We start from the raw sequence: 12,895 nt of genomic DNA, 5'->3' as shown, positions 1-12,895 counted from the left end.
TTCACTTTCACTTTACTCCTTGGAAGAAAAGTTATGACCAACCTAGATAGCATATTCAAAAGCAGAGACATTACTTTGCCAACTAAGGTCCGCCTAGTCAAGGCTATGGTTTTTCCTGTGGTCATGTATGGATGTGAGAGTTGGACTGTGAAGAAGGTTGAGGGCCGAAGAATTGATGCTTTTGAGCTGTGGTGTTGGAGAAGACTCTTGAGAGTCCCTTGGACTGCAAGGAGATCCGACCAGTCCATTCTGAAGGAGATCAGCCCTGGGATTTCTTTGGAAGGAATGATGCTAAAGCTGAAACTCCAGTACTTTGGCCACCTCATGCGAAGAATTGACTCATTGGAAAAGACTCTGATGCTGGGAGGGATTGGGGGCAGGAGGAGAAGGGGACAACAGAGGATGAGATGGCTGGATGGCATCATGGACTCGATGGACGTGAGTTTGAGTGAACTCCGGGAGTTGGTGATGGACAGGGAGGCCTGGCGTGCTGCGATTCATGGGGTCGCAAAGAGTCGGACACGACTGAGCGACTGAACTGAACTAAAGGAATGTCATTATGTAAGAAATATATTTTGCTTAAAAATAGTATTTTATTAAAACATTGTAATAAATCTGAAGAAGACAGTTTTATCATTCTACTCTTTTTTTCTTTTTAGTCTTTATTGAACTTGTTACAATATTGTTTCTGTTCCATATTTCAATTTTTTGGCCATGTGGCATGTGGCTTGGATCTTAGCTCCCTGACCAGGGATGGAATGCACACCCTCCATGTCAAAAGGTGATGTCCCAACCACTGAGCTGCCAGAGAAGTCCCTCTATCAATCTGATGAAACCAATTAACATCCCAGCACATGAATGCTGGACACAGAGGAGCCAAAGTCAAACACAGGTTTTTTTTTTTTTTTAATCTAGGAATTTTTTTTTAATTTTAAAATCTTTATTTCTTACATGTGTTCCCAAACATGAACCCCCTTCCACCTCCCTCCCCATAACATCTCTGTGGGTCATCCCCATGCACCAGCCCCAAGCATGCTGTATAAATGACTTTAAGGGTTTTGCTCTGTACACTGCCCTATGCCTTCCCTGGACATAACGTCCCCATTTCAAAATTTACCAGTTGACCTAGAAATGAGTTTCTGCCAGGAACCAGACCATGGTCAGAAGCTCTGGTTAGAAACCACAGATACACTCAGATGCATCATGGGAACTGCGTCTTTTCCTTACTGCCAATGGCCAGAGGTGGAGGAAGGCCTTCGAATCATCAGTAAACAAGTTGGTGTGAAAGCCCCTGGGCGGCAGCTCCCGGGCTTCACTCACCACATCCTGCGCATCCTCCTGGCCCGCGGGGCTCCATCTCCACCCAGCTGTCTACATTCACCAGGCAGAATCTGAGTGATGCCTTCCACACTTGCTGTCCTTCTCGTCCTTGGTGAGTTCTTGTGTGGGAGAGAGCTGGAATTGAGGGGTCTAGCGTGGATGGGGCAACATATCTCATCATCCCTGTCTTCCAGGGCTGGGTCTGAGCCAGAGGAGCAGCACCCAGAAGCGTAAGTCCTTCCTTCAAAGCCCCTGAGTCGGGTTCAGCCACCATGTCTGCTTGAGACAGCTGGAGGAACGGCCAGGGACTCTGCCTGGCTAGGAAGGCTCACAGCCAGCAGTTGGGTGGACAGTAGGCTGGAAGGGGGGCTTTCTTGGGAACTCCCGCCTCTGATTCCCTTCCAGAGATGCTCTCGAAACCTGCCATCTGGGTCAAACCCAGTTTCATGATCCCAAAGGGAAGACCGGCTACCATCGGGTGTCGGGGAGCTGGCGGGGCCATGGAGTACCAGCTGCACTTTGAGGGGGGACTTTCTGCCTTGGAGAGACCGAAGTCGCGCCCAGTGATGAACTGGGTGAAGTTCCCCATCCCGGCCATGACCTCTCACACCGCAGGGCAATACAGGTGCTCCTACCGAAGTGGGGAGCTCTGGTCCGAGCTCAGCGACCCTCTGGACCTGGTGGTAACAGGTAACTATCCCGTGGTTCAGCTATAGGTCATCTTGTCAACCTGAGTCCTCCAGAAAGTCCTCACTTGCTTGTCTCCCTCCATCTCTCCCAAGCCTTGCTCAGATATTAGTTTGTCTTGGGGGCAATGCAGGGGGTTGGTTAATGCCTATGGGGTTATCTTTAGAGAATTGTCTCTATGCCCTAGAAGCAGATTGGTCTTAGGTTCTTTGGAAAAGAGACTCTAAGATGGATGTTTGTGCCCAGAAGGAATCACCGTGGAATGTCCTTAAAAACAGCACCTGTGATAAGTGAGGGGCACAGGCCCTCACTACTCACAGAAAGGGCAGTCGGACAGCAGTGCAGCTCCAAGGGAGACCTCAGGGACTTCCCTGGTGGTCAGTCCAGGGGTTAAGACTCCATGTTACCAATGCATGCGATGAGAGTTCAATCCCTGGCCAGGGGACTAAGATCTCGCATGCCATGCAGTGTGGCCAAAAAAAATTTTTTTAATAAAAAATTTAAGGACAGAGACTTCAACTGAGCAAATGTGGAACTCTGGACCTGGCTGGCCTTTCAGCGTAGGCTTGAAATGAGGCTAGAAGCTCTGTACTCCTATCAGGCAGGGATGGGATGAGAACCACTCCTAGGGAGATTCCAGACAAACAGTCTTGCTTTTGTGGTTCTTGGGTTCTAGCAGAAGACATACTATGAGTCAAAGTCAGGAAATTCAAATCAGTTACACAGCACGTGAGGGTGAAATGGAAGTATGGAAAAAGCAAGGGGTTGAGGTGGCCAGGTAATCTTGGGTCAGGTGGGTCCCTTCCATTGAGGGATGTGGGTCTCAAGTTTAAGTTAATATCAGAGTCACCTGTGTACTTGCAGAAGCAGAGATGACTTTAGTAAACCCACATGCATGGAAGCAGTATTCACAACAGACAAAAGGTAGAAACAACTTTGCCTACCAGTGAATGACTGGATGAAGAAAATGTGGTCTATTCATACAACTGAATACTATTCAGCCTTAAAAAGGAAGGAAACCCTGACACTCGGTAACTTGAGGATGTTATACTGAGTGAAATAAGCCCACCGTCAAAGGATCAATAAGTGTACATTCCACTTATATGGGGGACTTAAAGTAGTCACATTCAAAGGCATAAAGTAGAATGGTGGTTGCCAGGGTCTGGGGGAAGGGGAAATGAAAAGTTAATGTTTAACGTATAGAGTTTCAGTTTTACAAGATGAAAAGCGTTCTGGGGATTAACAGGGATGACAATCGTACAACCATGTGGATGTACTTAATATCGTGGGACTATACAATTAAAAATAGTTAAGGTGGTAAATTTATGTATATTATACTACAACTAAAAGTAGCAATGAGGTTTTAAAGTTTTGTTTGTTTGTTTGTTTTGATGTGGACCATTTTTAAAGTCTTCTCTGAATGTGTTAAAATACTGCTTTGGGTTTTATGTTTTGGATTTTTGGCACGAGGCATGTGGGATTTAGCTCCCCAGCCAGGGATGGAACCTGCACCTGCCCTGCGCTGGAAGGTGGAGTCTCAACCACTGGACCACCAGGGAAGTCCCACCAAAAAGATTTTAAAACACAGGTGGCTTCCCCTCCCCCCAAGTTTCTGATGCAATAGTTAGAGGGTAGAGCCTGGAAATTTGCATTTCTAACAAGCATCCCCAGGATGCTGGCATTGCTGGTCCCAAGGGCCAAATGCTGAGGACCAGTGATGTAGGGAAATTCCCAGAAAGAGATTCCTCTTAACTCTCTTGGCAGCTGGTGGAGGGACCGTCTCAGTCTTGAAGGGAGAATTCAGGGAGGGTGTGTCCATAACCAAGACAAATCTAGGAAATAGAAGACGAGAGCAAGATTCCGAGCAGTGATATCCTGGCCCTAAGGACTAGAGGGACGCTTGGAGATGCAGCAAGCAGATGCTCTGTACCGGGAATTGCCTGGTGATCCATTGGTGAAGACTCCACCCTTCAAGTGGAAAGGTTTGGGGTTCAATCCCTGGTGGGAGAACTCTGGTCCCATGTAGCACGTGGCCAAAAGAAAAAAAAAATGCTCTTAACCTACTAGCCACCTTCTCTCACAGGACTGTATGACACACCCACGCTCTCAGTTGAACCCAGGTCTGAGGTGACCTCAGGAGAGAACGTGACCTTCCGTTGCCAGTTGGCGACAGCTACAAGCACATTCTTCCTGCTCAAGGCGGGACAATCCAGCCGCCCCCAGCTCAGATACGGGAACCTGTGGGCAGAGTTCCACCTGGGCCCTGTGACCCCAGCACACAGAGGGACATACAGGTGCTTTGGCTCCTACAACAACCACGCGTGGTCTTTCCCCAGCAAGCCTGTGAAGCTCCTGGTCAAAGGTGAGGACCTCCCCCTCAATTTTGCCCCATGTCCTTTCTGGATCTCTAAGTGACCACCAAACAGCAATGAGGATGGCAGCCAAGAGGCAGGTGGGGAGATGCAGAGAGGGTGCTTTGCACCAATGCTCTCATCCACATCAGTTCCCAGAGGTCCAGGGGTTAGCGAGAGCATGAGGACCATCACCAGAGAGATGGCAGATGGAGGAGCAGGGATGGGGGAGGGAAGAGGTGGGAAGACCAGACCCCTTGATCTTCTCCTTGTCTCCACTACCAGGAGATGCCGGGGACACCACCTTCGCGCCCACCGAGCACACTGCTTCTGGTGAGTAACAGATACTTCTAAACTCGGGGGAAGGACTCAAAGCCTCCCAAGCACACTAAAAAGCTGGCGTTCTTTCACAATATCCCTTGAGAGCACAGAGCAAGCCATGAACTTCAGTCCTGTCAGCCAGCCAGACGAAGACCCTTGCTTGTATGGCGCTCATAACCTAGAGTAGTCAGGTCCAACCTGACTGCAACCCCATGGACTGCAACACGCCAGGCTCCCCTGTCCTTCAACATCTCCCGGAGTTTGCTCAGATTCGCGTCCATGGAGTCGGTGAAGCCATCCAGCCATCTCATCCTCTGGTGTCCCCTTCTCTTTCTGCCTTCAACCTTCCCCAGCATCAGGGAGCTCTTGGTTGGAGCAAGTGGGATCTGGTTCCCCTACCAGGGATCAATCCTAGGCCCCCTGCACTGGGAGCATGGAGTCTGAGTCACTGGACCACCAGGGAAGTCCCTCACGTCATCTCTTTTCCTCCCTTCTTCACTTTCCTTACTCTCTGCAGACTACTGGGATTCCTACGAGTTAACCACAGGGACCCAATCACAGAAAGGTAAGCTGGCAGCGGGGTCTGTGGGCCCTTAGGAAAGGGGAAAGAGATGGGGTGAGGTAGCCTTGGTAGCTCCCCGTGAGCAATCGCTCTGTCCTTCTGACCCAGACCATTTCCTCTGGAATCACACGGTCCAGAATCTCATCCGGCTTGGCCTGGCTGTCCTGGTCCTGGTTGCCCTCATGGGGCTCCTGCTTGAAGACTGGCTTCACAGAAGGAAGTCTGGAAAGAGAGCCCACTGGGTTTCACGTCGGAGGTGCAGGAGAAGGCTCCGAGCACAGAGAGCCCTGGAGACATGACCAAGAGACCCAGTGGCCACAGGTGGAGCTGAAAGTGCCCCAACTCTGGGCTGTGGGAGCTCCAAGTGGAACCCATGGAGGAAAAGAGTTGCTGCAGAGAACTAACGGACTTCGTGCAGTTGGGCAGGAGGAAGATGAAGACAGCACGTTTCTCCTGCAGACCAAGCCTGTTGTCTCTTCCAGGTTCGGAGGACTCTTGTGCTTCCTTCCTGCAAGCCAAATTTTCAACCACCCCCATCTTTCCCGAAAACAGCTTTAACATCACGGCCACGGGAATATTTCCTTCTTGCTTTTGTCTTTCTCCTTCCTTCTTTTTATAGATTCATTTGATTTTAACTGGAAGATAATTGCTTTAAAATGTTGTGATAGTTTCTGCCATACATCAACATGAATCAGCCATGGGTATACATAAGCCCCCTCCTTTTGGAGGCTCACTCCCACCTCCCACTTCTCTAGGTAGTCACAGAGCACCGCATTGAGCTCCTTGCATCATACAGCAAATTACGACTGGGGGTCTCTTATACACACGGTAGTCACGTTTCAGTGCTGCTCTCTCCATTTGTCCCACCCTCTCCTTCCTCTGCTGTGTTCACATGTCCGTCGTCTGTGTCTGCATATCTGTTCCTGCCCTGCAAGTAGGTTCATCAGTACCATTTTTTCTAGATTCCATATATATGCTTTCCTATGTGAAATCTGTCTTTTTCTGCCTTATTTCTCCATCTCACTAGAACTGACTCAAATTCATTCCTCTTTATGGCTGAGTAGTATTCCTTTGTATATATGAACGACAACTTCTTTATCCATTCATCTGTCAACAGACATCTAGGTTGCTTCCACATCCTGGCTATTTATCCCTCTTTCTTCTTTACTGTCTCTGCAGATATCATTCAAAATATTTAACCACCAGTACAGAAAAGGCATACTTGTCAATAGGATTAAGAGCTAAAGAGGCACCAACCCAGTAGCAAAGTCCCACCCACTGCTATTGTAGATGAACCACGACAGGTGTGATATGAAAAGGATACATTTGGGGCAACATCCACAGACTTCAGAGAACCTTTTTCATCCCAAACTGAAAAGTGTTTTTAAATTTTTGATTGAAATATTTTTGACATAGAACCCTCTGTAGGTTTAAGGCGTGCAGTCTGTTGATCTGATACATTAATCTATTGTGAAACGATTGCCATTATAGTGTTAGCCAACGCCTCTCTCACATCACATTATCAACATTTCTTTTTTGTGCTTGGAATAATGAAGATCTGGTTTGTTAGCAAGCTTGATGATTATCTTGTGACGCTATGGGGTATCTTTACCACACTGATCATTAGGGCTCCAGGACTTATTCATCTGCTAGTTTGTTCCCTAAAATCTCATCTCTCCATTTCCTCCACCCACCGGTCTTTAGTAACCACCATTCTGCTCTCTGTTTCTACAAGCTTGGTTTTGTTTTTAGATTCCACCTTTAAGTGATATCACACAGTATTTGTCTGTCTCTGACTTATTTCACTCAGCACAATGCTGTCAAGGTCCATCCTCATTGTAAAAAAATAGGAAGATTCCCTTCTTTCTCATTTTTACTATATATATAATATATATCTTTATGTTGGACCATAAAGAAGGCTGAGCACTGAAGAACTGACACTTTCTAATTGTGGTTTTGGAGAAGACCCTTGAGAATCCCTTGAACAGCAAGGACTTTAGGATCAAACCAATCAATCCTAAAGGAAATCAATCCCAAATATTCATTGGAAGGACTAAGGCTGAAGCTGAAGCTCCAACACTTTGGCAACCTGATGCCAAAAGCCGACTCATTGGAAAAGACCCTGATGTTGGGAAAGATTGAAGGCAAAAGGATAAGGGGGCAGCAGAGAATGAGACGGTTGGATAGCATCACTGACTCAGTGGACATGAATTTGAGCAAACTCCAGGAGGTAGTGGAGGACAGAGGAGCCTGGCATGCTATAGTCCATGGGGTGCAAGATTCACACACGATGGAGCGACTGAACAATCCCAGTGAAATCTATATTTTTAAGGAGGCACATTCATCACTCCAGCCCAGGACCAGTCTAACCATCTTCACTTCTCAAGGCGCCCATGTGCTTGGAGATCCGTTTCTGCTGGTTGGTGCTGGTCTCATGGAGATCAGGAAAGGTGAGCTTTGAAGACTGAGAGGGCATCTCATTCTCCTCCCTCAGCTCAGCATCTTCCTTCCTTGTTTACCCCCAGTTTCTTCCATTTTCCCAATTACAATGATAAGACAGGATCTCCAGTCCGCCTTTCCTGTCTTCTTTCTTCATCCCATTTCATACGACAGGTGCACTGCAGAATCAGGAGGCAGGGAGAAAGGACGGAATTTGAGCTCCATGAACATCTATGTTCCTGAGGCAAACTATGTCCTTTCTGTTTTCACCTTCTGTTGGCCAAAAGGAGGGGCTGATAACTCCTTCTCAGTAACACATCATTCTACAGATTTTTTTTTAATGTGGACCATTTTTAAGTCTTTATTGAATTTGTTACCATAATGCTTCTGTCTTATATTTTGGATTTTTTGGCCCCAAGGCACGTGGGATGTTAGCTCCCTGACCCGGGACCGAACCTACACCCCCAGCTTTAGAAGGCGATGCCTTAACCACTGGACCACCAGGGAAGTCGTCATTCTAGGAATTTATCAGCGCTCCACAGTTATTACATCACCACCAGTACCAGAGTTCTCTCACCCTGAGTCAGGAACAGGAACAAAATCTTCAGAGCATGGATATATCTTTCGGAGAAGGTCCACCCCCTTCCACTCTTCCTGGTCTATAGATGGGGTGACTAATCGCCCTGAGACATCACCCACCTGGGCAAGGCTATACTCTACCCCTTCAGGCTCAGTTCTCAACCACTAGAAACTGGTTCTCACCCCTCACTTCCTCTGAAGCTGTTTTTGTAACCTAATAAATTTCCTGGAACTCTCAGTGGACACCTCTCAACCCTAACCCTCACCCCTTTTGCTCTTCTGTTAATTATATATGACCACTTCCTCCTTGAAAAAGTCACCTCACTGGCTTTCTCTGACCCCTCCTCCTACTCACTCTGACTCTCCCTACACCACTGGGTTTGGGGGGCTCTCCATGGCCAGAGTTTTGAGATTCTCTGGTGGACTTAGTGTTTCTCTGGACACAAGTCTGTGTTGACTTCATTTAACGCCACGGTTTCGATTTCTCTACAATCAGATGCCCAAATCTGTTTCTCTTCTGATTATAGTCACATTGGTGGTGGGCAGGGGGTGGGGGTGGGGATGGGGAAGGCGGAGGGAGTTAGGGCCTCAATATGTGCATTCGAGGGGGCACAATTCAGCCCATAGCAGGGACTGTCCTGAGCTTGATGTTGAGCAGCACCCCAGCCTCTATCCACTGTCTGCCCGGACCACCACCCACCTAACCTATTACAACCAGAAAACCTCCATGAGCTGAGTCGAGCATGCTTGTGTGCCCAGTCGTGGCCGACTCCTTGTGACCCCATCGACTGTAGCGCACCAGGCTCCTTCCATGGGATTTTCCAGGCAAGAATACTGGAGTTAGTTGCCATTTCCTTCTCCCCAGGGGATCTTCCCGACCTGGGTAAAGAACCTGTATCTCCTGCGTCTCCTGCATTGGCAGGCAGGTTCTTTATCACCATGCCACATGGGAGAAGTCTCCATGGACATTGCCAAATGTCCCCCTGAGGACAAACTGAGGAACTACCCAGTTAAGAACCCCTGGCTTGGAAGGATATAAATAGAGGTGATGGAAGAAGGTGCTGTGACGGGGGAGGGACCTCCATGAGATCCGGTGGTCAGCTAGGTGAGAACATGTTGGCTGTGCTGAGGAGGACTGCCATGTGAAACGCTGAAACGCCTCCAGGACCCTCACCCCCCAGGCAGAAACCACCACAGGTGCAGGGCGCAAGGCAGAGGAGTGGCAGGACACCCCGCATGACTGGGACAGAGTGAGCCAGGGGAAACCCAACTGTAAGGTGAGCCCAGGGGTCTTTAGTTTTTATTTTGGTTGCACTGGGTCTTCACTCTGGCACAGCGGCTCTTTGTTGTGGCTCGCAGGCATCTCCAGGTGTGGAGCACGGGCTCTAGGGTGTGCAGGCTTAGTTGCCCTGTGGCATGGGGATCTCAGTCCCCCAACCAAGGGTCAAACCCACATCCTCTGCATTGGAGGGCAGTTTCTTAACATGCTTAACACCACCAGAGAAGGCCCCAGAAGCAACTTTTGAACCCCAGATCTGCCTTTTGCCATCACCTTGTGCAAAACGAGAGTTAAGGAATTATAACTTTGGGGGAGGGATTCACATTCCCAAACCTGGATCTCCTGGCTCATACACAGAGCCCTGGTGAGGTGAACCCCAAAGTCAAGAGTTTGCCTCCACTTCGAGGCATCAAGGGGCCCCCACCTTCTCTCTGGGACTCGCCAAGGCTCAGCAGGAGGGTGAGAGGAGGAGACATGATTCTGGAAGCATTCCAGTCCTCTGGTCCCAGCAGAGCTGAGCTAATGGGACTGACGCTGAGAGGGAGGGTCCAGGAGAAGAACCAGATGGAGAGGGGGAAGCCCACCTAATACCACAAGGCTGAGGTTTTTAACACCTGCCGAAGGAAGAGTCACGCCCCCACCTAGATCTCTACCCAACCAGGGACCCGTGGGAGGTGTGACATCCTGAAGACAATGCTCGCTCTCCATCTGCTGTGGGGCTTTCAACCTCTGGGTGACGACTGTTGTGGGGCTGTGGTGTGCGCTGTAGGAGGTTTCACAGCACCCTTGGTCTGTGCCCACGAAAAACTCATAGCAGAGCCAGTTGTGACCTCCCCCCAAAATCCGGAGTAGTCAAATCTGTAGAGACAAAGTAGACGAATGGGCATGGGGTTTCCTTTTGGGGAGATGTAGACGTCAAGGCTATGGTTTTTCCAGTGGTCATGTATGGATGTCAGAGTCGGACTATAAAGGAAGCTGAGTGCTGAAAATTTGATGCTTTTGAACTGTGGTGTTGGAGAAGACTCTTGAGAGTCCCTTGGACTGCAAGGAGATCCAACCAGTCCATCCTAAAGGAAATCAGTCCTGAGTGTTCATTGGAAGGACTGATGCTGAAGCTGAAACTCCAATCCTTTCGCCACCTGATGCAAAGAACTGACTTATTTGAAAAGACCCTGAGGTTGGGAAAGATCGAAGGCGGAAGAAGAAGGAGATGACAGAGGATGAGATGGTTGGAAGGCATCACCGACTCAATGGACGTGAGTTTGAGTAAACTCCAGGAGTTGGTGATGGACAGGAAGGCCTGGTGTGTTGCAGTCCATGGGGTTGCAAAGAGTCAGACACAACTGAGCAACTGAACTGAACTGAGACATTCCGGAACTAGATGGTGGTGATGGTCACAATGGTGTGAACACCCTGAATGCCACTCAACTGTGTACTTTAAGATGAAAACGGTAACGTTGATGTGATGTGTATTGCCCCACGATTTTTTAAGTCTCCAGACTTTGCCAGATTGGTGGGGGGTGGGGGTGGCGCGGCAAAATCAGGCTTAGTTGAGGACCACTGTCTTATTCTATAGCAATGAATGGCTAGACTGTAGGCTCTCTCAATCTCAGCACTATTGAAATTCTCGGGGGAGGGGCTAGTTTTTTGTTGTGGTGGGGCTGTTCCATGCATGGTGAGATGTCTACCCACTGAATGTCAGGAGCGCCCCCTCGTTGTAACAAAAAAAAATAAAAATAAAAATACCTACAAACATTACCCAGTGTCCCTAGGTGGCAAGTGTCCCTGATTGCCGGGGGCCAGCGTGAGGAACTCCGCCCATAGCAAATGTCATGAGGAAGGAGGCTTGGCATACGCAAAGGTGTGATCAAGCCTCAGGAAACCACCTGTTCCCGAGCATCTAACCCCAAAACTAGAGTCTGTTTTATGCTCTCACCTACACCTCTGACTTTACGAGGGGCTCACCCCCATAACCATTTCTCTCAGAGGAGTTAACTTGCAGCTCCAAGTCAATAAAAATTCCTGGGCGTGACAAGAGTGTTTCAGCTTACGGACTCCTCTGAAGGTTATCTAGCCCACCCGTATAGGTTCGTCAGGCCACATGTGATTGTTTACAGCCTCCCAACCTGAGAGGCACAAGATGTTTTAGACTTACTAAAGGCAAATTCTTTTGGGGAGTTGGAAATTATTAGTATAGTGGGTTGGTTAGGAATTATATTGGTGAAGGGTTTTTCATTTGTTGTGCCAATAATTGCTGCTAATTCCCTCCCCTGGGTGGGGCAAGGGTATCTCAGGTCAAACCTCTCTGCTGGCAAACTAGCTTGTGCGACAGGATTATCCATACTCCTGCCACTATGCACATGATTGTTTACTACCTCTTAATCATAAACAGCACAGAGAGTTTGGAGTATTTTGAAAGTCTCAATTAGCATAGGGCTTTTCTCATTGTTGAGTCAATGATTGCCGCCAGGCCTCCATATCCTTAGGCACCTGGGAATATATTAATCAATGTATTTGGAATATAGAAAAGGAAATACAGTAGTTTTTAAGGTTAGCAATATTAGGCTTTTGAGTTAATGAATGTTCTCTTTTGTAATAGATCACTGTACTTTGTTATAAATCACTGTGTCCTTGCTATGTAAAAATGTAACTTTATCACTGTCTTAAGACTAAATAGATCTTAAGGGGAACATTGGTGAAAGGATTTTCATTTGTTGGGCTGATGTTTGCTGCTAAATCTCCATATTCCCTGTCCTTATAATGAATATAACTAACATATAGGAGAAATAAGTATTAACCTTTAAGATTAATCATGGTAACCTTGGGTTAAATAAATTCCTTTCTTGATTGTAACTCACTACACCCTCACCCTATAGGAATGCAACTCTATTTGGAGGGTGGTGCCTGGCTTAAGAAAAAACACCCTTGGAAGAAATAAGTTTTTTGGTTATCAGAAGGAAAGAATCATAAAATGTCAGCAGGTCTCATAGCCAGAAGATGATGTAAAATCCCTAAGACCTTTTTTTATGTGAAGCACCTGATTTTGATGAAGGTCAGGACTGCTGACCCCCACGTGACTCTGTATTCGTCCCTATGTGTAACAAAAGGTATATAAGCAAACCTAAAAATAAAGAAAATGGGATCAGTTTCCGGAAAGACTGATTCCCCCATGTCGCTTCTTTCTTGCTCCCCATTTTTCTGGCTGAATTCCCATCTGGAGCATGGATGCTATTCCACATAAACCAAGTTATTCAGCATCTTTTTCTCCACTAATTTTCCTACTACACTATCCGTTTCTAATCTCTCTATATATCTGTAATTAAATATGTATTTTTCCAAGGACGCTGACTCCATCCC

At 47.7% G+C, this 12,895-nt stretch overlaps 1 protein-coding gene across 2 annotated transcripts; it reads left to right on the top strand.

Annotated features, from left to right (window-relative positions):
- The first annotated feature begins 1,314 nt into the window (after positions 1 to 1,314).
- Positions 1,315 to 12,700, top strand: NCR1 (natural cytotoxicity triggering receptor 1). Of its 2 annotated transcripts, XR_009596145.1 has the most exons (8): positions 1,315 to 1,432; positions 1,515 to 1,550; positions 1,726 to 2,010; positions 4,091 to 4,369; positions 4,644 to 4,691; positions 5,197 to 5,244; positions 5,350 to 7,691; positions 9,125 to 12,700. XR_009596145.1 is itself a non-coding variant. In NM_001199068.1 (7 exon segments), coding segments are annotated over 7 exon segments (921 nt in total).
- Positions 12,701 to 12,895: the final 195 nt, after the last annotated feature.

Source organism: Ovis aries, chromosome 14 (assembly GCF_016772045.2).
Source record: "Ovis aries strain OAR_USU_Benz2616 breed Rambouillet chromosome 14, ARS-UI_Ramb_v3.0, whole genome shotgun sequence".
In the NCBI taxonomy this organism is placed as follows: Eukaryota; Metazoa; Chordata; class Mammalia; order Artiodactyla; family Bovidae; genus Ovis; species Ovis aries.
Note: the sequence above shows the minus strand (reverse complement) of the source record. Positions and strands in the feature narration are given on the sequence as shown.